We start from the raw sequence: 24,903 nt of genomic DNA, 5'->3' as shown, positions 1-24,903 counted from the left end.
TGCTGCCATGGCTAGAAAGTTCATGAAGCACATGGGACAAAAAGGTTAGTCTGAACTCATGACTTGAACAGAAATCTACAGCCCGTAACTGAATACTGTGGGGTTCCTTCCTCTCTTGCTGTGCTAGGAAATTCTGGCCAGAAAGTTAGAAGGTGAAATGCAAAAAAGAGCTCTTAAAAGTAATAATTATCCACCCCCCAAAACTGAAGCTAAACCGAGGAACTTCTACATTCCTCAGCTGCGCAGGATTTATGTTTGAGAAAATTCCTGGTAGGGTATAAAGATTTTACTACTTTGAGCTTTGGATGGTTTTAGTATTAGCAGGCCACAAATGAATTAGGTGGATGATGCAAAAATGACTGTCAATAAAATCTTTACACCAATGCTTCATTCTGTGTGAAACATCTTTTATATATATGCATATACATATATACTATAAATAATAGAAATAATGCCCATATTTTATACTAGGGATGTAAACACGGGTCCCAAATGCAGTGGCAAATGAACCACTCACATTTTCTGATTGCATAATTTGCCTAGAGGATGGATACATAATTACACTATAATTAAGTATAATAAACAGAGAAAATGATTTGAGAAGGAAAAATTATCACAGCCTCAACCACATCAGCCAGAAGCTCTCTTCTAATTAAGTTATTTTATTAAACAAAATGTTTTTAAGGTGGGTCCCCTTTGAAAACGTACATTATAGGCCATGTAATGTAATTTACTTTATAAGTAAAACATAGCTTGTGTATGGACAGACGGTATCTGATAGGACTCATAAAATACGCAGCCACTGGGTCCAGCCCAGCTGGGAGCTGCGTCCCCCCACACTTTTGTCTTCAAACCGAGAAGCAGACCCTAAGTGCTGCTCTGGGATATCTCAGTAGCTCATACAGCAGTCTTTTATTTGCAATCATTGATGGGCTCTTTTTATGTTATTATTATTATTATTTTAGTAATTTAAAGGAAGAAATTCTCGCAGGTAACTCTGACGCTGCCATCCCATAATGATATGGTTGAGGTAAAGGACAAGACAGGAGGTAGCTCAAGCTACCTCAGATACCTCAAGCTATCTGGATTGGAGAGTCTTTTAAACGCTCTTTCTTCTTAAAAGACTTTTCCCCTTACTAATTTTGTTTGATGCGTGGCAAGATGTGGCATTCTCTTAAATTACTGTGGCTGAAGAAGTCCAAAACAAAGTGGTTCACTACCTGTACGACTCGGGAAGACCACATAATCTGGTACCTCATCTGGCAAGGGCTTCCAGACACCCTCCAGTTCGTTCCTCTTTGAACTACACCGTATGTTTTTAAACACCTGCCCCCACTTGCTTGGGGACTACAGGCGCTATTACAGACGCCTTGGAGCATTGCTCTGGAATTAACTATTGCTCCTGTTCACCCAAAATAGAAATAACTCTGAACTTAGCTATTGCTCTATCCCTGCAAAAGAAAAAAAATGTTCAGCTTAAGTTTTAGCTGCAGTATTTCTGTATACATCTACTTCATTTCCATGTTTCTCTTCCTCTTGTGAGCACTTAGAGATTGTGATCAAGCCATCCCTTAGCCTCTCTTCTGTAAGCTCATTAGATCGAGCTGCATGATATAAATCTCTTTCCTAGCTCTTCAAGTCTCACATACAGCCTCGCAATGTTCTTTGGGAAGATCTCTCTGTATCTGTGACCTGTTTTCTTAACTACTTACTCTCTTCTTCAGTTCCCAACTCATCTGTAAAGTTTTTGCGATGATTTAGTTTTTTTTTCAGGTCGTTGTAAAAAATAGCATAACCTCAGTAACACATTCCTTTGGGACCTGGAAGGGATGAGACCTAAGAACGGACTTATATCCAGTATATGAGAAAACATCCTTGGTCAAGAAAAACCCAAAGGAAAAATAAAATGTGTCCTAAAAATCAGTTGTCCACAGCAGCACAGTGTCCTTGAATTTCAAATGTTGAACATTAGGTTGTGAGAACACCTCTGAATGCCCAACGAAGACATCCTTCTCTAGTTTTGTCTACTGCATGCACAACTTACTGGGTAATGGAGAGAGCAACGTGGTGTTCAGGAGAAATCTTCTCCTATTTAGAGTTTTCCACTCTTAAATGTTTGCAGATCTTTGAACCACAAAATGTTGTAGGTTATTGACAAAATTACTGATGTGTGGTTACCGCTTGCAGGGTGCTCCAGGCGGGACACTTAGGTCATCATGGATCTGTAGATTCCTGATGACTACTTCAGTTTCCCTCCTAATCCCATGCACTTTTGGTTGTTTAGTGACCTGATTTAAACTAGGAGCTTCCATGAGAAATCACGTGGCAATCACAGACTCAATAATAAACTCGAGCCAAAGAGTCATTTTCAAATGCTTGGCAAATGCTAGACCACAGAAACTCAATGTGTCGTAAGATTCCACTTGGTCCCATCATCATGGGTGGGAAAAAGGAGGAGGATTATCCATAGACCTCAAAGTGTTTTACGAAGGGAAGCAAATGCTGCTATTCCCATTTATTGGATAGGGCAACAGCAAGTCGAGACTTGCACAAAGTCACCCAATTAATCAGCCAGAAAACTGCCACTGAAACCCATATTCTGGTCTAAACAGGTTCTCAGACTGCCCTCATCACTGTAATATCTGAGTACCCTTCAGTAGTATGTTAGGAGAATTTGGGCATGTCTACACCGGCCGATGCAAACAGCTGCCTGTCAATCCAGCCCCCTTCTCAGCCAACTGGACAAAAGCCATCTCCACACCAAAGCTGTGCAGCCACGTTAACACCATTTGGAGCCCAGGTGTACGAACCCCACCATGAGCTGGGGGGAAAGCTTGGAACCAGCACCACTCTAACTCATCTCTGTGGCTTCCAGGGTGCAGTTTGCTCGTGGCTGGATGGGGCACGGACAAAGCAGATGCAAGACCATTTCTGAGAGAAGGTAGACCTTCATTCTGAATCCGGTTTCAGCATTTATAGTGCTTCTCAGAGGATCTCCTAATGCTTTACTGAGCCATGGAGACAGGGAACAAATGTGTTGGTTATCTGGTTACAGCCTTTTGGCTCTGAGGAAAGATCTGGAAGAAAAATTGAACACGGAGATTTGGACACACTGCCATAAAAAAAGAAAATCTGCAAAATATATTTAGAAAGTCAGGAAAAGGAAAGAGGAAGAAAACATCTCTTTAAACCTGGGATCTACTTGTCATGAGCAAGAGTACTAAAAAATTTGTAACTTAATGACCTGAAGGAAGAGTAGCTGTTATTACAGGGCATTGTGCTGGCAAAGCTCCTATACATCACAACAATAATTCTCTCCAGACTTCTCTTCCCTTCCAAGGCATGAGGAAACATCAGTGTGTTTAGCCTCAACTCCCTGGCAGGCGGCATCACTTCCTCCTGAGCGGCAGGGAGCTGACACAGCGAAGGGAAGGCTCTCCTTTGTAGCAGCTACAAAAGCCCCGTGTGACCCAGTAGGTCTGACGTAGAGCTGAACAAATGAGCCCTGCACCAAGGAAGCTAAACATCTCTGAGAGCTTGTCCTGGACAACTCATGCTCCCAGGTTTAGAAATCCTTCGAGGGTTGCTAAGTTCACACAAACCACTCCTAGCTGTGCAAGTCCCCCTGCCTTGAATGGTTAGAGGCCAGGAAAGCACAGTGTGGATGAGTCCAGCTCTGCTCACCCCGCTTTTGCTCTCCTCCCTGGGCACTCGCTTCCACCAGCTGCCAGTGACGGGCCATCGGATGGTGGGCTATGATCCAGAGCAGCACAGCTGCTCTGATGCTCTTGCCTGCTTCTGGATCCAAATCCCTGCTGGCAGGGATTTAGTGGCTTCACCACATCATCACCCTTTGCCTGGGGAAACTGGGGCAGCATATAGGTGGCAGCATTTCTTTGCAGCTTTGCGTTTCTTGGACTTTTGCACAAAGTCCTGAAAGGCGATGTGGGCTTCATGCATATGCAGGGAGGGCACAGACTCTGCCTGAAAAAAACGGACCTGGTTAACTTGGCTTCGATCATCCAGGAAGTTCGTGGCAGAGCTGCAAATAAAATCCAGACATTTTGCCTTTCGGGCCTGTGTCTTCACAACAATAGTATTCTTCCTCCGGGCATCTGTGCTTGTTGTCTTATCGGGACACGCTGCTCAGCGTGTATCCTTAAAGGGAACAAGTGCTGGGAAAGCCACGCTTTAATTCTTTAGAGAAAATGACACCACCTACATAGGAAAACCCCATAACTTTTTGCCATGCATGTATATCTTTCCTTCCCTTTGTGATCTTTACCACTTCCTCACCATATGTAAAAGGCCTGATCCCGATGAAAATAGTCATGGTTCCAGAAATGCCACTCAGATGATGTTGATTTACCTCGGCAAAGGATGTGGCCCAATGCTCTTGGCCAGATTTTTCTGCAAGCAGCCAGTCACCCCTCTCTCTCCCCCACCCAGAAACCCGGGGGAAGTCAGGCAACAATAACCTTGCTGGACTTCACCTGGCCCACCCATGGAATAGCTATTTCTAGACTGAGATGGAAAACCCAAGCTGTGTCCCTTTAATCTAACATCTCATGTATGTTGCTAAGCCTAATGTTTAATTTGAAAAAAAACAACCTGAAAATAGCATTAAAGGAAGCAGAGGATTTGAACAGCACTATGTTTTTAAGATAGTCTTTCTGGAAAACACTATATTTAAAACCTGGCCCTTTTACCATGAGGTTTCTAAAACTATAGAGCCATCCTCAGCTTCCTGGGAGATAAGGCTTGTAATTTGGAACTGAGTAATGGCGTACAAACAACACAATTTGCTTAGTATTAAGAGGCAATATGCAATCATCTGGCAGTGTCACATTGCCCCCACTCCAGAGCAGTTTGGGGCTGTTTGTGCTGGAAAGTTGAATGTAAGAGCAAGGTGATGATGAAGGTAGCTCATCCTCCACACCTGATGGTGTCTCAGGGTGCCAGTCATCCAGGGCTTTAGTGAAAAACCCTACTTCTGAGCATTAGTGGTCCCCCAGCTCCTACACTTGCAGGACTGTTGATTGAAGCTGTAAGCCTGTGACTTGAAGTGTTGGGAAGGGCTGCTAGTGAGCTGTGGTGGGCTGAGGTAGACATTGCAACCACCTCTTAACTCAAGTAATACAAACCCAAGATGATTTTAACCAGAAGATCTCATTCCTTCATATTCACTTGGCATTTTTGTATTAAAAGGATAGCAAGAGCAGAGAAAAACAGGAGTTTCTGTGGTGGTTTCACGCCAAGCCTGTGTAGGACCCTTTCAGACCTCTTTGTACTTCCAGAGCAAGGACCAGATCTGGCCTGGGTTTTTTAATTTTCTTCCAATTTGTTGGCGTGAAATCTGACAGCCAGGCAGATGTGCCTGCCTTGATCTTTGGTGTGGATCTCCTTTTGCACTCTTCCCTGTTTTTCCAAGCCTCAACAGGGGAAAGCGAAATTACTGTCCAGAAACATTAATCACGGTATCTCAGATCTGTAAATTCTCCAGAGTTTTTATCCTGGAGGACTGGAAGGCTTTGACTCATTTTCAAAAGTGGGTATAAAGCATATATACATAAGGAAAGCACACATACTTGTAGCATCTGCAAAAACATATGGTAGTTTCACATCCCACTAACCAGTTTCCTGGACTGAATACATATAAGGGCAGGCTTTGTGAGAACGAGCAGTTTTTGAAAGCTGGGTTTCTGACTCTCATCCCTTAACCGCAGCCCTTCCTTGACTTTGTGAAAGATACCATTTCCCCCTTAATTTGGCACGTTATTGCACTTCTTCATACTTGTTCTTCCCTTCTGCATACTTGTTCTTGCGCTGCCTTTTTTGCAGGTGAAGCTACTCCCAGGCTCCCCTGAGAATCTCTCTATCCATCTTTCCATTCCATATTATCTTACCTCTGCTTAATCCCAAATGGCAAAAAGTAACCATCTCCAGTATTAGCAATTGCACTTAGGTGTCTCGTGATATTTCTGGGCTCCTAATCTACAGAGGTCATTACAATTTTTTCCATCTAAATCTTTTGTTTAATGAAAGATGATGCTTTGCCAAAGGATCCATTTTCCTGAAATATACTTTTTTTGAAGTAGAACATCTAAAACTGCTGGCTCTTGTTTCTGACAACGATATCATTTTTCCTGTCTTATCAACATTTTCTGTGCAAACATACCACCCTATCAGCATCTTTTCTATTTTAGCAACCCAACTTGTGTCCCACATGCCTCCTGCTACCACCACCAAAGCAACAATCTCTGAAGAATGGGCTTAACCAAAGGCAAGTAGATATGGAGAGACCCTCCTGCATCTTTCTGTGCCTGTGCCCACACCATTCCTCTTGTACTTTTGTTTAAATTCTTGGGATTTCCCAGTGGTGGAGATCCCAACGCCTCACATCAGTTCTAGTGTCTCCCTTTCCTTATAGACAAAGCTTTCCTGAACTCTTACCTCCTCTGTTTGCTGCCAATAAAGCCAATTAGATCTTGTTCTTCCCCATGCAGATAGACCCAGTGACCACCACATCCTTTTATACCCCTTTCAACTACTGTCCCCACATGTGCAGTCTCTCCCAGCTATCTTTTCTAGACTAAACAAACCTAATTAAAAAACAATTCCTTTCAGGTCATGTTTTTCTGAAAGGTCTTATCAGTTCTGCTGTTCTCCTCCAGACTTCCTTGTGTGCTTACATCTTTTTTCAAAGTAGGGAGCGCAGATCTTTGGTCTGGGCTTCTCCAGCTCCAGAACGACCTCACCATGAGGAGCGCTCTTAATACCTCTCCTAATAACAAGTATCTTTCTGGCCACAGTATCACATGGCAGACTTTGAGCTTCTCTTCTCCCATCTCCCCTAGCATACTTCCAGTACCAAGACCAGGTTCCTATGTGCATTTTGATTATGTACTTTCTTTTTCATGTAAGACTGCTTCTAAAGTTTATTGAGAACATTTAAAATAAATCCCCTTCCCCTCCCATAGATAGGGAGGGACCTTCCAGCTTATTTCATTGTTTTATCCTACTGTGAGAGCCCTGTCTGCTCCACCATCCAAACCATTAACAGAGAGACGTAAATGAACTGTGACCGACACAGGCTTCTGTTGATGCACCTTCTCAGTTTGACAGTGAATCACTCCTACCTAATGTGCAAGAGTGTTATTCCAACCAATGGCTGAAAAATAGCAATTATTTCTGTCAGATAGATATCATTTCTGATACTAACAGTTGTCCAAAGGAGACCTGAAGCCAAGAGTGATACTAGTGAATAATAGGCAAATACCTACTCATCACCTGCACTGAGAAATAGGCTTGAGTACCAAGCCCTGAAACTACACTCTCTCTTTTTTTTTATAAGAAGATGGCAGTGAAGCCAGATTATTCATAGCTCTAAAAGCAGGATGGGCACATCAGTATGCCCCTAAAGCCAAGATGATGAGCTAATCAGCTTTGTATTGTTAGAAGAGTCCCCACCTACGCTTTCACACAAAGGGCTGATTAGCTCACAGGTATGCAAAACTCTGGGAGGATGCCATCTTTCATCACTACCAGAAGATGTTTAATATATGCTAAGTTGCCAACAATTAAGTGTTTGTGTGTGTGCATACACATCTGCCCAGCCACTTGCTGTGTCCCAGGAGCTGCACACCACGTTGTGCTAACCCGCCGAGCCTGGGCAGAGCCCCGCGCCGGGCACAGCTCTGCAGCTGCACCGTGGGGATGTGCACCGCTGGGTGACGGCATCGCAGCAACCACTGCCTTGCAGCCCAGAGGAAGCAACTTTTAACGTGTTTGTCCTGCTTCTGGTGGCAGCAGCTGGGACAAAACCAGTCACAGGCTGAGGGCGTCTACACAGGGAGCGAGGCGGTGAGGCTACAGTGCGTGATGCACGTCTACCGCTTCTGTCATGCCCCAGTGCAAGAAAGCCAAAAGCACTCTGTCATCCGAGTCACTGATGGAAACACTGAGCAGTGTCTGAAGGCACTAAAACACCCTCTGCCCACGTGCCAACGTGCTGTACTCCCCATAGGAAGGTCTAATAAGAAGCGTGACTGCAAGTGCACACAGTGGTATGGCTGAGGCTGGCCATGGTGGTTCTTGTTCCAAGCCCGGAGTGGTGACATGAAATATTGGCTCGGTGTCTGGAGGTGTTCAGCACCTCCTCCCCATTCATACCTCACGGGATGCACGTGGACTCAGCACTTTTCTCAATAAACACTGGTTTTACAATGTTAACTCTGTGAAAAGTGCTGCATGGCCCAAAAGAGAAACAAGCAGGGTGGGAGGACCTGGGGAGAGACGTCCTCTGAAGCAACGCATTACTACAGTGGTGAAGCTGTACTGTTTGGAGGAATATGCGCTCCAAGGCTGCACCCTGCCCATTGCTTTGAACCACCGACAATTTATGTGTCCCCCTTTCAATTTCCGTCAGCAAAGTGCAACAAGCTAGAACGATCTCTTTATGTGACAGATGAATGTCAGAGGGGAAAGGGTAATTTGGGAAAGAAACCCTCCCTACTATGGAAAAGAAGAAAGAGAAAGGCAACAATATATTTGCTATCTTTCTAACAGCATACCTTACCTGACGTGCACAGGAAGCAATGTCTTCTGGCTAGCTTTTCTTGCTCTGTTCCTCCACAATGCTTGCTGAAAATCCGCAGGACATCAGGAATGCCTACAAACCATCTTCCCCATTAGCTTAACAGTAATATGGAAAACAGTGTGACCAAAAAAGTCTTGCACTGAAATATACATTTGACAAATATGTATGTATGTTTCCCAATATGCTTTCTCACTGTAGTGTGTCAACAATAGAAGACACAGGAGGTTATCACAAAAATGTATGCTTGCAAATAGAATAGCTTCCTTTTCCCTTTCTCTTTTCCCTTTCTGATATAGGGAGACATTACCCACTGTAGAACAGAGTATTTTTCTGACTTGTAAAGAGTGGGGATGCTGAGTCTGTGCCATCTGCATTTCCTCCTCCTAGGGATGCGTGTGAGGAGGGCTAGTTCAAGCTGGGCAAACCAACCCCATTAGGAACTGAATGCAAATTTGAGCTCGTGGGAAGAAATTATCCCAGAATAACTTTAGGCTACTGCTGAGAAAAAGTAACTGTCTAAATCCCAAATGATTACCTCCTTGTATCTGTGGCTTCAGAAGAGCGGCCAGGGTTACATCAGCTGGGCTCCAGCACAGCCCCTTTGCCCGGTGGCAGCTCCCAGCCCCAGCCCAGCCACAGCTGCTCCTTCAGACAGACCACAACCTCCCCACTGCCAGCTGCTGGTCGTAGCACAGCACATTGAGTGAGGCAAAGGGGGAGTCTGCAGCGGCAAGGAGCTCCCTTTGGTTCCCTGTGGCCCGTGCTGGTACTTAATGCAGAGCGGTTTTTACTTTACAGAAGCCTGCACGAAATGACTTTGTCCTAATCACTGCGCTACCTCGGTTATCACCCGCACAAACATTCCCTTCAGATCAACATACTGGCTGGGCCAGAAATCACACAATTGATGTTTTGGTTTCCACTGCCTTATCTAAATCCAGTTACTGCTCAAAATGAGACTAAGTCAACAGACTTAATTGAATGAAAGGGCTGTGAGACAACCTAGAGATTTGTGGCTGTGTACGTCCGTGCATGAGTTAATCACTAAGCAAACACTTTGCAACAAACAGTTCTGGGCTGAGCAGGCTTGGTTTTTCTGTGGCCTCAAAGCTCCTGACATGCTGGGGTTGCGTGAGGCATTGTTGGGACTGGCAGGAGGATTTAAACAACATCTCAAACAATGTACTGCCATGGAGAAAAGCTGGGGATGGACAATGGAGCAAGCCATGAACAAACACTTCTGCTGGCTGCCTAGATCAGGAGATAGCAGTGACCCTGTAGTAGTGGCAAAAAATAATTGCTCCCTTGTAATTGTTGCTTTCCGGATATGTGAAATAGCTCTGCTGGCACCCAGCAGCTGGGAGCAGGGAACCGCTCAGTGTCCTCAGCTCATTCCCGGGGAGGCAGCTGCCAAACTCCTGATGTCCCCAGCCATAAGCCCTTGCAGACATTACAGGTCTTCCTGGCCGCAGAGTCATGGCTTTCGTCCTGACTCTGCAGCTGAAGAGAGAAAGGTGCAAATGAAATATTTGGGAAGGGCCATGCTGGGTCAGTCCATTGCTGCACCTCATCTCTCTTCTTGTCTTCAGTGGAGGCCATGAGGAGACTCTCAGGAAAAGAACAGTAAAATGGATTTTAATGGCACTGTCTAGGGCCACAGCCAGGATCAAGTCCCCACTGTGACAGTACTGCACAAAGCTCCTTCAGAGCTGAAGGACTAAACAGAGAAAGCCTTACTCTGCAGTTGTAACGTGCCCTGGCAAAATCTGTGCCTCTCCTTTTTCTAGCACCTGCTCGGCTCAGAGGCCTGGTGCTGGTACCTGCTGCAGCTGCTGTTTGGGCAGGTTGCATCGGAAATGCTCAGGTTCATGCCAGTGGTTCATCTTAGCCACTGCAAGAAGGGAGGTTGAAGCTGCAAACTTCCTAAAATAATCATTAAATATCTTCTAAAATGAGATGACTCACCTATTTCTCTGGCTGGTAGAACTTCAACAGGTGATGGAGAACCTGAATCAGGTCACTTGGCAGTGACAGCCTTAGGGACATAGGTGACTTTGCCATGAGCAGTATAAAGACGGAGCCTTGCCATTTTAGCTCAGGATTGAACATGATTTTCACTGGAAAATCTCATCCCATACTACAGAGACACCACGCCCTGCACAGGCCACCCACTTGTCACCAAGCTCTTGCTTGGGGCCAGAACATCTGGTTGTAAAAATGCAACTGTGATGGTGTCTCCTAAACAAAGGAGGGTACTGGACGCAGCTAGATCCTTCCTCCCTGAGGGAGGCCACAGCCACTGCTGTTACATTTGAGACCCATCTGACAGTTCTTGCCCTTTGGCGTGCCGCACAAGCAGACGGGGCAACTTTTCTAGCAAAGCCAGGAAAGATAGCAAGGATGACTAGCATTGTGATCAGGTGCTGCACAGCCGGAGTCAAAAGGAACTGCTGCTGAATGCCCAGGTTTTGGGATACAATAACACACAATGCTATATTTCATTCCTTTAACAAGTGCTGAATATGCAAAGGCTCCTTTCCCAGCTTCTGTCTCCGTCTTGGAAGCGGGGGAAGAGCTGTGTATATAATTATTTTCAGATGCCATCCACTTTATTGATTATCTGAGTGGGATGCACAAATAATGGCAGCTAATGCCAGGAGCAGAGATAGAATGGAGCTTGTTCCCTTTTGGGAAAAGCTGAAATAAAACCACCATATGAATGGGTCATTGAAAACAGGCTGGAATATATTCCCTATAGTCATTCCGAAAGTTCAAGGGCAGGGGAAAAGAAAAAACAGAAGAAACTGTCTCTGTGTTCACTAAACTTCTAATATCTGAAAGCGCTTAAAAAAACACACATGCACTTTTTTTTTTTTTCATACAATCATGGAAAAACACACTAAGCTTTTGACTCAATGGTTTTGTTTTTCCAGTGAGTCCCTTCCAGGTTCCACGCGCCATCTCACAGTCACGTCTGCTGGGTGAGCTTCGAGCTAACAAAGTTTAGAAGAGCTCTTTGCGATTTTGCCACATCGAGTTTCAAGTATCGGCTTGCTGGAAGTGCAGCAGAGAGGGAGGAGGGAGGGAAGTGGTGTGAGCTTTGCCAACACACCTGCACAAGCTTTGGGCTCTCCTGGACACTCTGTGCGCTAATGATGTATAACCTGTAGAGCCTGGCAACACGCACGCTGAAGACTATAACAGACAGACTGCGCATACCTCTGATTTCTAATTTCTTCAAACAAGTAATAACCCCATCCTCCCCCAACCCTGTGCTGTAGGTAAATGCTTAGGATGGAAACTGAGATGTGTTCAGCTGGGGAGAGCTTCTACCAAGGTAAGGAACAAATGACAATTTAATTATGGTATTTTAGGTCTAAGCAAAAGGAGGGAAAATGCAAAAAGAAAGACGGAGTTCATTTCGACTCCAATGTTCTGCTTATTTGTCTTTTGACTATTAGAGATACAGCTGGATCCTATTTCTAATCCACTTTCAAATTTGCTCGAATTAAAATTCCAGATCACTGCTGTGTTTTCAAGTTGAAGCATGCATAGTAGCCAAAGTTTATATTGCAATTTCTGGAGTTATGGAATGATGAGATCCAATAGAGGAAAGTGTGTTGTATGCCTGAGTCCTGGGGAAAAAAAAAAAAAAAAAAAAAAAAGGTTGGCATCGGTGTTATTTGGAATTAGAGCTCACTTGTAGAATAAATAACCTTGAAGTTAATACACTGGCTACGTTTTGCATTCAGTTCCGAACACTGGAACTGGTAGGTATGGAAGAGCAAAGGCTGCCATGGTGGAGAGGTAGGAATGGGAAGTGCTATTTAATTATAAAGTCTGGATATTTTTGAACTTTAATCTGAAATTGAAAAAATCCCCCATTAGACTGGGACTTATTTTAATAAGAAATTAACTTTCTGACTGAGACAGAAAAGTAAGACTGCCCTTGCTTCAAAATATCTGTGTATTCTCTATTGTTACCTGAATCCCAGTCTAAAAGCTGACATTTCTGCTCCAGCATCCTGTTTACATCTAAATTCAATAGAATAGTCTTGTTAGGCTTTCCCACCTGGAAAACACCGTAACTCACATGAAGTTATGAGTCCCTATATTCATATAGTCCCTATATGAATATCTGCCATGACAATTCCCTGCCACTGCCAGGTGAAGCCAGCCAGCATTTATGGAACACGAACAGACTAATCATTTCCAATAGCGGGACACAATTATGATATAATTGCAGCAGTTTACGTTGACATCCAAGTAAAAGGACAGATACGAGCCAAAAATTGGAGTAAGGGATCCACCCATCTACCACCCAAACATAAACAAGCCAGCATGGTTAAAAAGAGGACTAGAAGACATGGCTCAGGCGTTCTCCTTCAGCTGTGCTGTGGTACAATTGCCAAATTGCCACACAACCTTTCTGCCAGACAATTTATCCAGCCGTACAGTGACCCTTACCTCACACAAAAAGTTCAGCGGCTTTTTTCAGTACCAGCTCTTTTTTAAACAGGGCTAGAAGTGTATTATTATCGTTAGGAGTGAGAGATTATATTTTGGATGTTGGTTGTTGTAGGGTCACAACTTTGACCTGCTATGTACCTAAAACCCAGCTCAGCCTGAGCCAAGCTCAGCCCCACTGTAGTGTGTGCACACCACTGCCAGCATGGGTTCCCTTGTTCAAACAAGCAGTAATGTGCATGCAAAGGGGCACGTTAGGAATGAAGTCTACGTGAATTCAGCTGGAGATGAGGTGCACAAGAACTTTCTGAGGTGCACAAGCATTTCTAAAGATTGGGGAGTGGCTCCTTTGCTGATGGATGACTGATAATCCACTTGTGGGCTATGGGTATGTGAAGGAACACTGGGGTAGGTCTTCAGTTGGAATAAATCAGTATAATGGTCCTGATGCTGAGCAAGCTCTACTTTATACAACCTTTGTGAACTATGAGCCTCATTCAGAGCATTGTTTCCACAGAAGAAAGACAAAGCTTTTTATTTCAGCAATACTAGTGAATCCCACTCTATTCCCTTGTTGAGCATTTCTCTTGTTGACAGAAAGAGATGGAGCAAAGCTATCTGTGTTTGGGTAGGGGCCGTCCTGAAAAGAGACCTGATGTTACCCTGATAATTTACTTCCCTACCTCTCTCCAAAATGGGCTAAATTAGACTTTTTTTTTCCCCCCCCAATTTACATTTCCAATAAAGTAATGACCCTGAATGAACCAGCCTCTACAGTATGCTGACGCATTTCTGTATGCAACGGTCAATCCATTCCTCCTGGTAGTCACCAGGAGAAAATGGCTGCTGCTCAGCTGCAAGTTCTCACCCCTGTTTAGGAGTTTAAGAGACAATTTGGCCTGAGTCTGCCCTGTGTCTGCATCTCTGGATATCACAAACCTCCTCAAATGTGTTGGCCAGATGGAGGGAGCTCTCTTGGAGGCTGGGGCAGTTTCTACTAGTGGAGGATCTGGCCTGCGAACACCTGCACCTATGGCATGAGGACAAATAAAGGACCAAGATCCAAACACAGTGTGCTCTCAGGCTCCTAAGCTGCACAAAATTCCATTTCCTTTCCACTTGTGCTAAACGTAAAAACAGAAACAAAATCACACACCTAAATAAACAGAAAAGCACAGACAGCAGAAGGGGAGAGAGGCCCTAGTGCAGGTTGTAAGCCAACTAGTACAAAGAGATGTTTTCTATTTGCAGTCCTTCGTGTGAGACCTTGCCATATCATGTGGATGAGAATGTGAGTGGGAGACTTGTTGGATAATGTTGGTTTTTATAAATGTCTCACAACTGCAGAAACACCTGCTTTACATTATGTTTCTTGTTGGTCCACAACAAAAATCCTCCCTGGTCAACGGTCCTCAGCAGGCCTTGCTCCTTCCTTCTCTGTGGACAGCTCAAGCCACTGGTCTCTCAGCTCTGGGACGCCACAGGATCACACCGGAACCTCATCAAGAAGGAGGGGAAAGACAGAAGGGAGAAGGGCACTTCTGCACAAAATCATGCCAAAATGTTGGCTAGAGGACCAAAACCGCATGAGACTGCTTCCCATAAGGTGGGGGAGGCGAGGCAGGAAGGTTACCCAGGCCAAATGGACAGGTCTTGAAGACCCATCTGTTTTCACCATGAAAACCTCACAGCCCACACCTATGCAACATACACCACTCCAGTCACCACAAGTTATTACTCTTGGTCTCCACTGCTTCCTGTGAAGCTGTAATGGGTCTGATACAGTGTCCAATGAAACCAAAGGGAGCCTTTCCATTAACTCAATGGGCTCTGGATCAGGCCCAACATCTGTTTGGCCCTCTCTGTACATAGTGCAGCCAATTTATTCTTTATCCATTCCTGGGCCTCTCTCTCCTACTTCTGGTTGTCATTAGCCATGCTAAGCACCATCTCAGGAAGAGTCCGTCCCCACCCTGTCAGCAGCCAAGCCCCTGGCATGGCAGAGCTGCGAGCGCTGCCCCAACCCCTTATCATTCCAGCAAGCTGTCTCTCCTTCCTCCTGGTTCACGTTGCCAGGCCTAGCTCCGAGCTCCTCTCGCTCTTCTCTTCCCATAGGAAGGGCTGATTGTCCTGTCTGCTGTATTGTAAACCTGGTCAAGAATGAATGCAAAAAAACCAAACAGGTCCAGGAGCCTGCTGGACACTTGAAGAGCATTGTTGGAGCAGGAACAGGTCTCTGAACAGATATCTCCTACCCTGATCGATGGCAATCCTGGAAATGGCTAGGCTGACAATCCAGCATACAAGGGGGAAAGAGCAAACAGACAGCTGCGTGGTTTGATCTCGGGTTATGGAGCTGGAGTACCTGAATAATTCTGCAAGCTATTGGTCTAAGACCATTCCCCTATCTCCTCAAGTGCAAATACACACATTGTGCCCCAAAGCCACTTTGCAGTACTTCAGTTTCCAACCACTCTAACCAAATTTGTGATTTATGTTGCACAGACTGTGATGGGACCAGGCACAGATCTTGTCAATGTCTCATGCTGACAGTGATGGGCCAGAAGACACCACCCATTCACTGAACAATACACAACATTCATTTCTTCAGGACTTTGCTGGGCCCTTGGATTCCAGGGTCCTTTTGTCACCTGTCACATCTGGATTCCCATGTTGTGAAATGCATGCCACTGCTAGGAAGAGCTATTAATAGCATTAAGAAGCCAAGCAGCTTCCTATATCAAAAAAAAAAAAAAAAAAAAAAAAAGGCCTCCAGTGTCAAATCTGTATCTTATTCCAGACACAGAGCCGCAGATTCCTTTTGGGCACTGACATTGTGTAAATGAGAACTCCATGCAAAAATCTTCCCGCCCCAATGTACCCCCAAATCACATGGGTTTGAAAATGCGAGCATGATGCCTGAGGCCAGATGTGTGGACTGGCAGACTGCTGGCACTGTGCATAGGTACATCTGCATGTCAGGTAGTTACTCATCCCTGAATACTTCCCTGATAAAATCTGGATTGCCTAAAGCTGGTATTTTCACTGCAGTTTCCTTATCAAGGTATTTACCACCTCCTGTCTGTGCCTTGCAGACTGAGGGTGTTAAATGCTCCCTTGCTCTCTTTGCAGTGCAGTGAGCTCAGGCGTGTAGGAGCTGCTGTACAGGATGGGATTTCTAAACCCACTGGAGTATGCAGTGGGTGGCTGCTGGCCTGGGCTCAGTAGGATCTCACCCTGTTTGTACCTGGGACATTGCTCTTTTGATCCTCTTGCTGCCTTTCTGCAGCTGGCGGGCTCCTTCCGGTGGTTCACGGTGTTTATTGTGTTTTCTGGTAGTCCCAGCAGTTTACAGGCTGTCGTCTCCCATGGAGGGTTCTGCCCTGGTGTAGTTGCTGTACGGCTGTATGAGGAGGAGAGTTTGGGATGAAGTTATCTGAGGAGTGGCAGAAATCTGTACAGAACCTCAGTCTATACACAAAGCACCTTCTTCTCCTTCTAAAATAGAAAGACTCTCTCTCTTTCTTTAAATAACAATAGAGATAGGCCCACTACCACAAATGCCAGCTGCCCTTGGAAGCTTTGAGTAGTCCCCTTCCAAGAGCACCCCACACCTTTTTCCCACCCATTGCTGATATTAATCTTTCTTTTATGCTACTGGTTCTTACCTTTCTCTTCCCATGAGAGAGAACATCACTCTGATTCCTGCACACTGTCCTTGGTGGCTCTGCTGTTCACCTCCAAGCTTGATGAAAGGGGAAAAAGAAGGACAGATTCTGAAACGCAATTTCTGAAAAATTACTAATTTCCTTCAGGAAGAACACTGTTTGATTACATATTGGGGAAACCTAAGCAACAGATTTGTTTCAATTAGGTTTCACAAATATAGGAAATATTTAAGCAGTTTAAGAATAATATTTACAGAGCTTGTTTAGCTGGGTGCACATTGCACCGGGGGAGGGCGTAGTTTATTTTGGGATGCTGATTCCACAAACAACACTTCCATGAACAACAACTTCTGTGAGCAGTACATTGTATGAACATTGCTTCACGTCAATCAGACTTAAAAGGAAACCTTTGGGCTAAATTCGAACAAAATTAAATGAAATGTAATTTGATTTCTAAGATGTCCCCAAGTTCTGTAAATTCAAAAATTACAATATAGTTTTTCATGCTTCATATAAAGAGATTTTCTTCTGACATTGTTGTTCCAGTTGGGGAATCTAGAAAAAAAGAAAAGTCAAATCTATCTCATGGAACAGATTTCTAAATGACTTGAAATTTCTGTCTTGAAACAGGTTGGCTGAAGAAAAAGAGTGAGCTTCCCAGCTGCTTTTCCTAGAGCAACTGCCCAGCTGTAACCACGCTGAGCAAACTTGTTTAAATCCCATCGCTACACCCCCATAACATGCAGTGCTCGTTGGATGTTGGACAATACTTAATGGGACCCAGGAAAAAGACCTTTATTTCAGAATATTTAACTCCTTGTGGCCTTTCTGGTGAAAGAGGCTAGACTTGGATCCAAGGCTGCTATTGTAGCTGACAGCCTTCAGTGCCTGTCCCAGAAGGAGAGCTCTGAAGCCCACCAGCTGGGGAAAATGAGTCTTGTCCACTGGCAGCAGTGAAGGAGAATCAGGCAGAGTTCAAGGGGCTGGTTTTTCCCATTGCTTTGGTTTTGGGACAAGCCAGCACTGAAATCAGAGAGATGACCGCATATCTGAGGTGGTGTTAATTAGGTGCCAATTGCAATGAAGACATGACAGCATGGGCTTCCATGGGAGCTGGCTGCTGGCAATCAGATCCTGCATCCAAGCCTGTATCCTGCTCTGCATCCTCCCTCCTGTTAGGACTAGCTAGGCTAAAATTTGCTTGGGATATGCCTGCTCTTGCTGTAGTTTCTCCTCAGACTGTACTGCGATTTTTCGGAGGTGCGCACCTGCTGCAGCCCCGTGCCTGGGTGCCAGTGCCCAGAGCTTGGGGAGGAGCAGCCCTGTGAGAAGCCTCGAGCGAGACGCACGGGGAAGCAGATGTTTTGCCAAGTGCTGACCCGCAGCTTTGTCCTGTCCCGAAACCTCCAAAGACATTGAGAATAAAACCTGGGGAACCATGTAGTGCAAGAGAGCAACTAAAAAATTACTCCTGTAGTGAAGAAACCACATAATATATTCAAGATGTCAGAGGTTAGCCGTGGTGCATGTGAATCATGCTGCAAATACCTCACCTTTAACTTTACCGTCGTAATTAGATTACAAAGTTTTTATTACGGTTTTAAATTCTGCCTTTATAGGTTGCTGCCCAGCTGTGCACTTAAATCTGGTTTTATCACACTTTCTGAGCTCATCACATTTAATTCTGCCCCTACAATGCTGGATTAACTTTAAGGGTCACTGAAGTCAGAAGTCACTCACCCTTGCCCTACTAATGGATTCACACCATCCCAACACGGCCCTGAAGAGTGATGTGTACAGTAAACTGTATTTATTGGCACGGTGGAGGGCAAGGGGCGTTGGGGCTGTTTGCTTATTTACTGCACTGCTGCGCTTAGCTGTCGGGATATTTGCACAGATTACCGTGTCCACAAGATGCTGTTTACCTCCATGTAATAGCCTGTTGCAGTGAAATCTTCTCAGCAGCGCTGGTCTGAGAGCTAAAAGGGAGAATACTGACGTCTGCCTGTGAGAATTGGATGGCTGCTTAACGAGGTATATAGGCTTGTATCATCCGAGGAACTGATCAATTGTCTCCATTCAGAAATCCAGAAATCACACCCGGCCGTCGCACTCATTGCAGCCAGAAAGCCCAGACCTGGCGTTTCATGGCTCCTGTCTCTGATATTTCATGCACTCCCAGAGGAGGAAGAACACATTATTTTTTCTAAGGATGACTTCTTCATTGTTTCCATCACCAAGAAAGCATGTCAAGGCACAGACGAAACTCTTCATCCAGACAACATTCATCCCCAGGTTTTACCTTGATCTCTTTTTCTTCTTTGACCAGCAAAGATCAGATGTGTTGGTGTTAGATACCACCCACACAAGAGGATTCGTTGTCCTGAGAAATTCATCACGTAAATGGGCAAATAAAGGGGAAATCACATTCTTTCCATTAAAAAATGGAGACATGAGGTATTGAACATCCAAGTGATTTATGTGAAGTCACAAGGGGGAGTCTGAAAGGGATCTGAGAAATAAAACTAGCTCCAGTGGAAAGGTCATTTCTCTCTTTCTTGCAGGGGAATACTTTGAACAGAATTAGAACAGACCTGAGCCAGAGATGGACAGCAGGGACTTTAATCAAAAACGGAGGGCAAAACTCATCACTGAATAATGCCATGACAATTCTTAACCTTTGCCATTCAATGACTAGACATAACGGTTTTGGAACCAAGGTTAATAATTTTCGGCAATATACAACCTTCTCCCAAGGAATGCACGGTGATTAGGGCAAAAAAATTCACATGGTCACAAAATATCTATCTCAGAGTCCTGGGCTTATAAAATACTCTATTTCCTCCATTAATTGTGTCCACGTGGAGCTGTAACTAAGTAGCTGAAACAAATAAAACCAAAGTAATATTGTTTCCTTTTAAAATATTTCACTTAATTTGTGGAAGAGGTTTGGGCTCATTAAAAATAGACCATCTCCCATGAGGGCTTTTCCCTTTTCTTCTCCAAGACTCTCAACCAATCCCTAGTAATGCATATAGCAGTGCACTCCTCCTCGGCACAGCCCCGGCTCGGGCTGCTCTCCTCTTTGACTCAGCAGCTCCTGCTGTGATCTGCAGTGAGGGCAGGCAACGCTCCTCTGGCTAAGCAGAACGAGGCCTCCCTGTCCTCTGATGCATCACTGCCCTGAGGTGACCACTCGGTGTCACTGAATACAATTTCCTCCTTCCATCTCCAGCTCGTTAGGGAACTCCAGCCCTTCCTCCCATGTAAAGATTTGGCTATCATGACCTGTGCTTTTTTCACAGAAATGACAGTATGTTCCCTGCAACCACAGCGCAAGCAATGCCTAGACATCAGCTACCATCTACACAATGGAAGCTATTCTTGTGTATCTTAGTGTGTTCCCTAATCTTCCAAAGTAAGTTATGAATCAGTTACTGGTGAAATCACAAACCTCTGTGTCATCTGCGACAATTCCCTTCCCCAGGCTGATGTCAATCACAAACCAGAGGGCAAAGCACGTGAGACAGAGAGGGAAAGAGCAACCTGGAGCAAGCGTGTTAGGCTGCAAGAACAACCTCCAGAGGAGGTTAACTCCAGAGATTCCTTTCCTGTTTAACATCATTTTTTTCACCTTCTTCAAGATATCTTTTCCTCTTAAATCCTCTTAAATCCACTCCTCCAAAACAAAGGCCAGACAAAAATGGGAAAAGATCTGGTGACTCCATGTAGTCCCCTGCGAAGTCCCCATTGCTGGTGTGCTCTTACCAGCAGAGTGCTCCCACTGCAGTGCAATAGGGCACACAAGGTGGAAGATGGATGGATCTGACCGAGGGGGGGGCAAGTATGCAAGCATTCAAGTTGCAGGAAATTTAGGCCAGAAGTTGAGACCGTGACCTTCTCTATGCTGGGATGTTTCACGAGGTAGTAGTGCCTTGCCGGCATCCAACATCCTTACCCTCACCCACAATCCCGATGAGGCCCTGAATATGCATCAGGTATCTGGGACAGATGTCACGGCATGTGCACTTCAGCCCTGTTTCATAAAGACTCTTCCATAAAATCGGTCCTATGGCCCGGCTCCGAGTTTCTCCCAGTCACTCTGCAGAAGAATTTATGCCAATGTTACCAGGCAACAGCCAAACTATTCGTGAGGGCATCCAGACAAAGGATGGAGAGCAGTTCAGAGGCTCCCCCAGTGCTGGGCCACTCCAGTTCTTCTCATTGGTTTTGTTCTCCTCCTGGGGGGTGAAGCCACATCTGGAAAATTACTGGTGTCCTGCTGTTCACTATGGACACCACTGGGAACTGGCATACGGTCTTGTAAACCATGATTAGATCTACAAAGTAAACTCTCATTATGACCTCTCTCAAGGTCTTTTAAAACACATTTCCCTAACTGCTATGATTACATTCAAATTCTTTCATTTTAGTAATAAAAATATTGTCCGCATTTTCCTCTCTTCCTCCTCTTCTGATCATAATCTTGTTGGGCACAATAGAAAAATCACTTCACATTCTCTTTTCTCCCCATGCTCTCCAACTCTGGGCATTAACACTCTCCTCCCGTCAGAAAGACAATATGAATATAAACAGCTTCCCCGCGCAGATGAGCTGAAACTGATGTGCAGAGCTCTTCTGGAGCATATTAAAAGGTAACTATCACCAGTCGTTCACTGGCATTATCCTTATTATTATTACTACTATTGCTTATGTTTGCGCCTCTCTTGGAGATGATAGCCGGGATCAAGGCCTGATGATGGTGCAGATGCTGTGCAGACAACGTGCGAACGCAGTCCTTGCCTTCAGCCTCAAGCAGATCTAGAGCAATGCAGCTGTGAAACAGAGTGCAGGACATTAGGGGAAACACTTGGTCAGTGTCAGAAACAGCCCAGTTCAATTAATCCTATGTCACTGCCACTCCTCTGATGCCTCTTTTGCGTAACTGGAATTTTTCGTGGTGCAGTATCTGGTGATCATGAACATGGCTGTACCAAATGACTTTTTAATGCAAAGCACAAACCCCAAAATTGCCATTACTCAGCCCCAGGAAACAAGCTCCCAGCAACTGACTGGGACAGCAGTGAGGCTTTGGCCAAAATCTTACCCGCACCGTAAGAGCCATGGGAGAACTTGAGTGGGATGAAGATTTCTGCCCTGCGTATGTTTATCCCGGAGTATAATGTCATGCTCCAGGCAGGCATGCACTAGTCCTGGGCAACTTCAAAGGAATTAATTCAGGATCACCTCTCAGCCCTGTAGGAGCTGAGAGGGAGAGCTGGACCTGCCGACTCTGCAGGGACCAGTTTAGGTACTGCAGCAACCAGGAAAATGGCATCTGACCACAGCTAGGTAGCTCAGCTCATCTAGGTTGTTCTGGTGTCCTCTGAGGGAAGATGAGCAAAACCTACACACTCGACGGAGGGCTGTGTATTGCTCATACCAGATTAGTAAAGAACTATGCAATATTCCTAAATAATTGAAATTTTATGATTCCAACAGAACAGCCTGCCCAGATGATGTATCACAGGAACTAAAGAGCTAAAAATACCCAGTAGCAGTTTGTTTCACAACGGGGACTGTGCACGCAGGTCACATATGCCTATACAGGCATTCTCTGGATTGTGTTTTTCTATGCGTCATGAATGGAGACACAGACATAAGAACACTTGGTTTTAAGAACTGAATCACTTGGCTTTGATAAGATTTTATCTAGATGAAAACCGAATTGATTGACATCTCATATTTCTGGGCTTTAGTGAGATCATAACTGCACTTTAATTGGTTTAATTACCAGGACATAATATTACAGGTATGTAATGTAGACCTGTAATATGGAGTTATACAATATATGTGCAATATATAATAAAATGTAACAAGTAATATAACACATTTTTTCATGATAATTATTACTAGGATGATCAGTAGTAAATATTCAGTGACATGAATAGAAATTTCCGGTAAGTAATGTCCTCAGGATTCGGCCCTTCTTGTACAAGCTTCTAAGAACAACATACATAGGAGGAATCGTGAAGGTTGTGAATGTGAAAGTATTTGCAGGCTAGGGTGGGATTTGGCTTCAGTAAGCTTGGGGTCTAAGTTCTTCCAAGATGTTTAGGCACCTAACTCCCACTTCAAATTTCCATGTTCTCTTCAGAAATATATTTTTCCTTTAGCTTTTTCCATGGCTGGCTCAATGCTCACAGCATTTTTCACAATCTATCTCTTGCCTGCATTTTGGAAATGGCTGTTAACAGTCACCCAATATTTTCCTACCATAATTATTTAGATCTCTCCAGTGACACAGTTAGCATCTGGGAGAAACACCGTAGTATGCAATTGTGTCTTTAACTATCTTTCCATTGTGAGAAGGGATGGTATGTGCCAAGATATTTATTATGCCTGACAAGGGCTATGTATTTACAATGGGTGTTTATACACACTAATTCTTTACAAAAATACCTTGACAGAAAGTGCTCCGCCTGCCCTCATGTTCCCTATCGCAATTGCTAATTAATATTATTGTGCTGAAAATGATCCTATCAATTAAAGCCTCTCCTGTCATAACCGCTGCTCCCTGCCTAGCTATGCCTAATTAACGTGCCGCTTACTCACATGCTGGGAAGGATGTTCATTAGGCAGACCTTAGGCCTTGCTGATCTGATTTCCATTGCTCCACTTGGTTTTATACAGAGCCCTCCATTTGGCTAAGCATGTGCCTCACCTGAAGGACATTATCCAATTGGTTTCCCTCTCCACTCAGCACTTCTTATACTCAATTCCTTCTGCTGATTAGGGTTTAATGCTATATTCAGGTATCTGGTAAAGTTCCCGTTGATATAATCAGTACTAGGGCTGACCGTAAGCATTTAAAGCCAAGTGCCATTTGATTCACTGTGCCAGTTACTCTGGTTAAAATAAAGTTGTGAGTGCACAAAATTATTCTGAAAAATACTGCACACAACGACTGCAGCTGTTCTGAATTTTCTGTATATTTGTCAAGCTAAAGAGATGTTTATGTTGGTTGTATAAATAAGGCTTGATCCTTCAAACTGGAACAGAATGCAACTGTTTCGCAGATCTGGTCTCTGGGAATTATGACAGGGACTGGGAAGGACAGTGGTGAGAGCACTGCCATCGCTCCCAGAAGAGCCAGATTCAGAGAGTGACTTTGCTGTCTACAAGATGCTTTGGGCTTAACTTTGGGGTTTGTATCCAGGTACATAATGATACAAACAGAAGTCTAATGGGATTGTCAAAAGGACATTACTCACCCCTTGGGAGGCCTCTTCTTCTGCCAAAGAGCTCCTGCCTGCCTCAGCTCAAATTGCAAAATCTCCATGTTCTTCTGTTTCTCATCTGTTACAAGAGAGATAATTACAGAGGTGCTAAGAGGATAAACGTAGCAAGGTCTGGGAGGTGCTCAGAAAAAGACCATGTAGGATAGATAGATTACGAGTAGAGCACTTGTCTGAAGGCATGCCTGAGCTCTGTAGGGACGCAAGATGGGGTTTCTGGCCAACCACAAACTCAGCTGTGATGTGGTCAAATGGGGCTGGGTGAGGGCTCTCAGGATATAGGCTTGTTCTCTCCAGGTTTCCTTCAGATCAGCTGCCCAGAGATGCTGGACTCTGAAGCTATTTTTGGCCTTTTCAATGATTAAGAAATTAATAGGATATCCCTGAGGACAACCTTTTATACAAGCTGTCTGGTGCCCCTCTGTGCCGTGAGAGATAGCGCCATTTAAAATGAATCACACAGAGGGAAAAAAAACAACAATCTCTTCTTCCCCAACTCTCCACGAAAGACTAACTTAAAATATGGAGGAGCATCCCTGCTGGAAGCTGCTTCTCATTCATCCATCCCGGCTTGCTGGGCTGCCCTTGGTGATAAAGCTGTTCGCCACATGTTGCTCAGTGGCACTACAGCGATTACGTCCAACCAGCGCGGCGCAGTGGGGGAACCCATCCTGCCAGCCCGGCAAGTGGGGCCACGTAGGAGGAAATGGGATCTTAAGAGAAAGGATGTCACGTGGTGAGCCACTGTCTCTTTTCCTTGGGACCAGCTCTGTGGTGGGTGTTACAGATTAGGTTCTAGGCAAGCGTGATGAGATCTTGTGGAGGATGGCAAAGTGAAGAAAGCCATGCACACGTGCCATCTAGTAGATGA

The 24,903-nt window shown here is 44.7% G+C and overlaps 1 protein-coding gene across 6 annotated transcripts in view; it reads right to left on the bottom strand.

The window, feature by feature from the left end:
• Positions 1–24,903, bottom strand: part of LOC308193337 (uncharacterized protein) — a 129,933-nt gene that overhangs the window by 19,403 nt on the left and 85,627 nt on the right. For 3 of the 6 annotated variants that reach the window (XM_080587928.1, XM_080587929.1, XM_080587930.1), the window contains exons 1-3: positions 18,660–18,780; positions 16,735–16,811; positions 16,314–16,469 (exon numbers count right to left, since the gene is read on the bottom strand). In XM_080587928.1, coding sequence (XP_080444054.1) covers positions 16,314–16,469; positions 16,735–16,811; positions 18,660–18,665 — 239 coding nt within the window. In that variant the 5' untranslated portion in view covers positions 18,666–18,780. Of the gene's footprint in view, positions 1–11,929; positions 12,235–16,313; positions 16,470–16,734; positions 21,570–23,349; positions 23,514–24,008; positions 24,094–24,903 lie in introns of those variants that run through there. The other 3 variants (XM_080587931.1, XR_013949545.1, XM_080587927.1) reach the window with 3 other exon arrangements.

This window comes from Anser brachyrhynchus (genome assembly GCF_964034855.1).
Source record: "Anser brachyrhynchus genome assembly, chromosome: 3".
Taxonomy (NCBI): domain Eukaryota; kingdom Metazoa; phylum Chordata; class Aves; order Anseriformes; family Anatidae; genus Anser; species Anser brachyrhynchus.
This window is presented reverse-complemented; position numbering and strand designations above follow the sequence as displayed.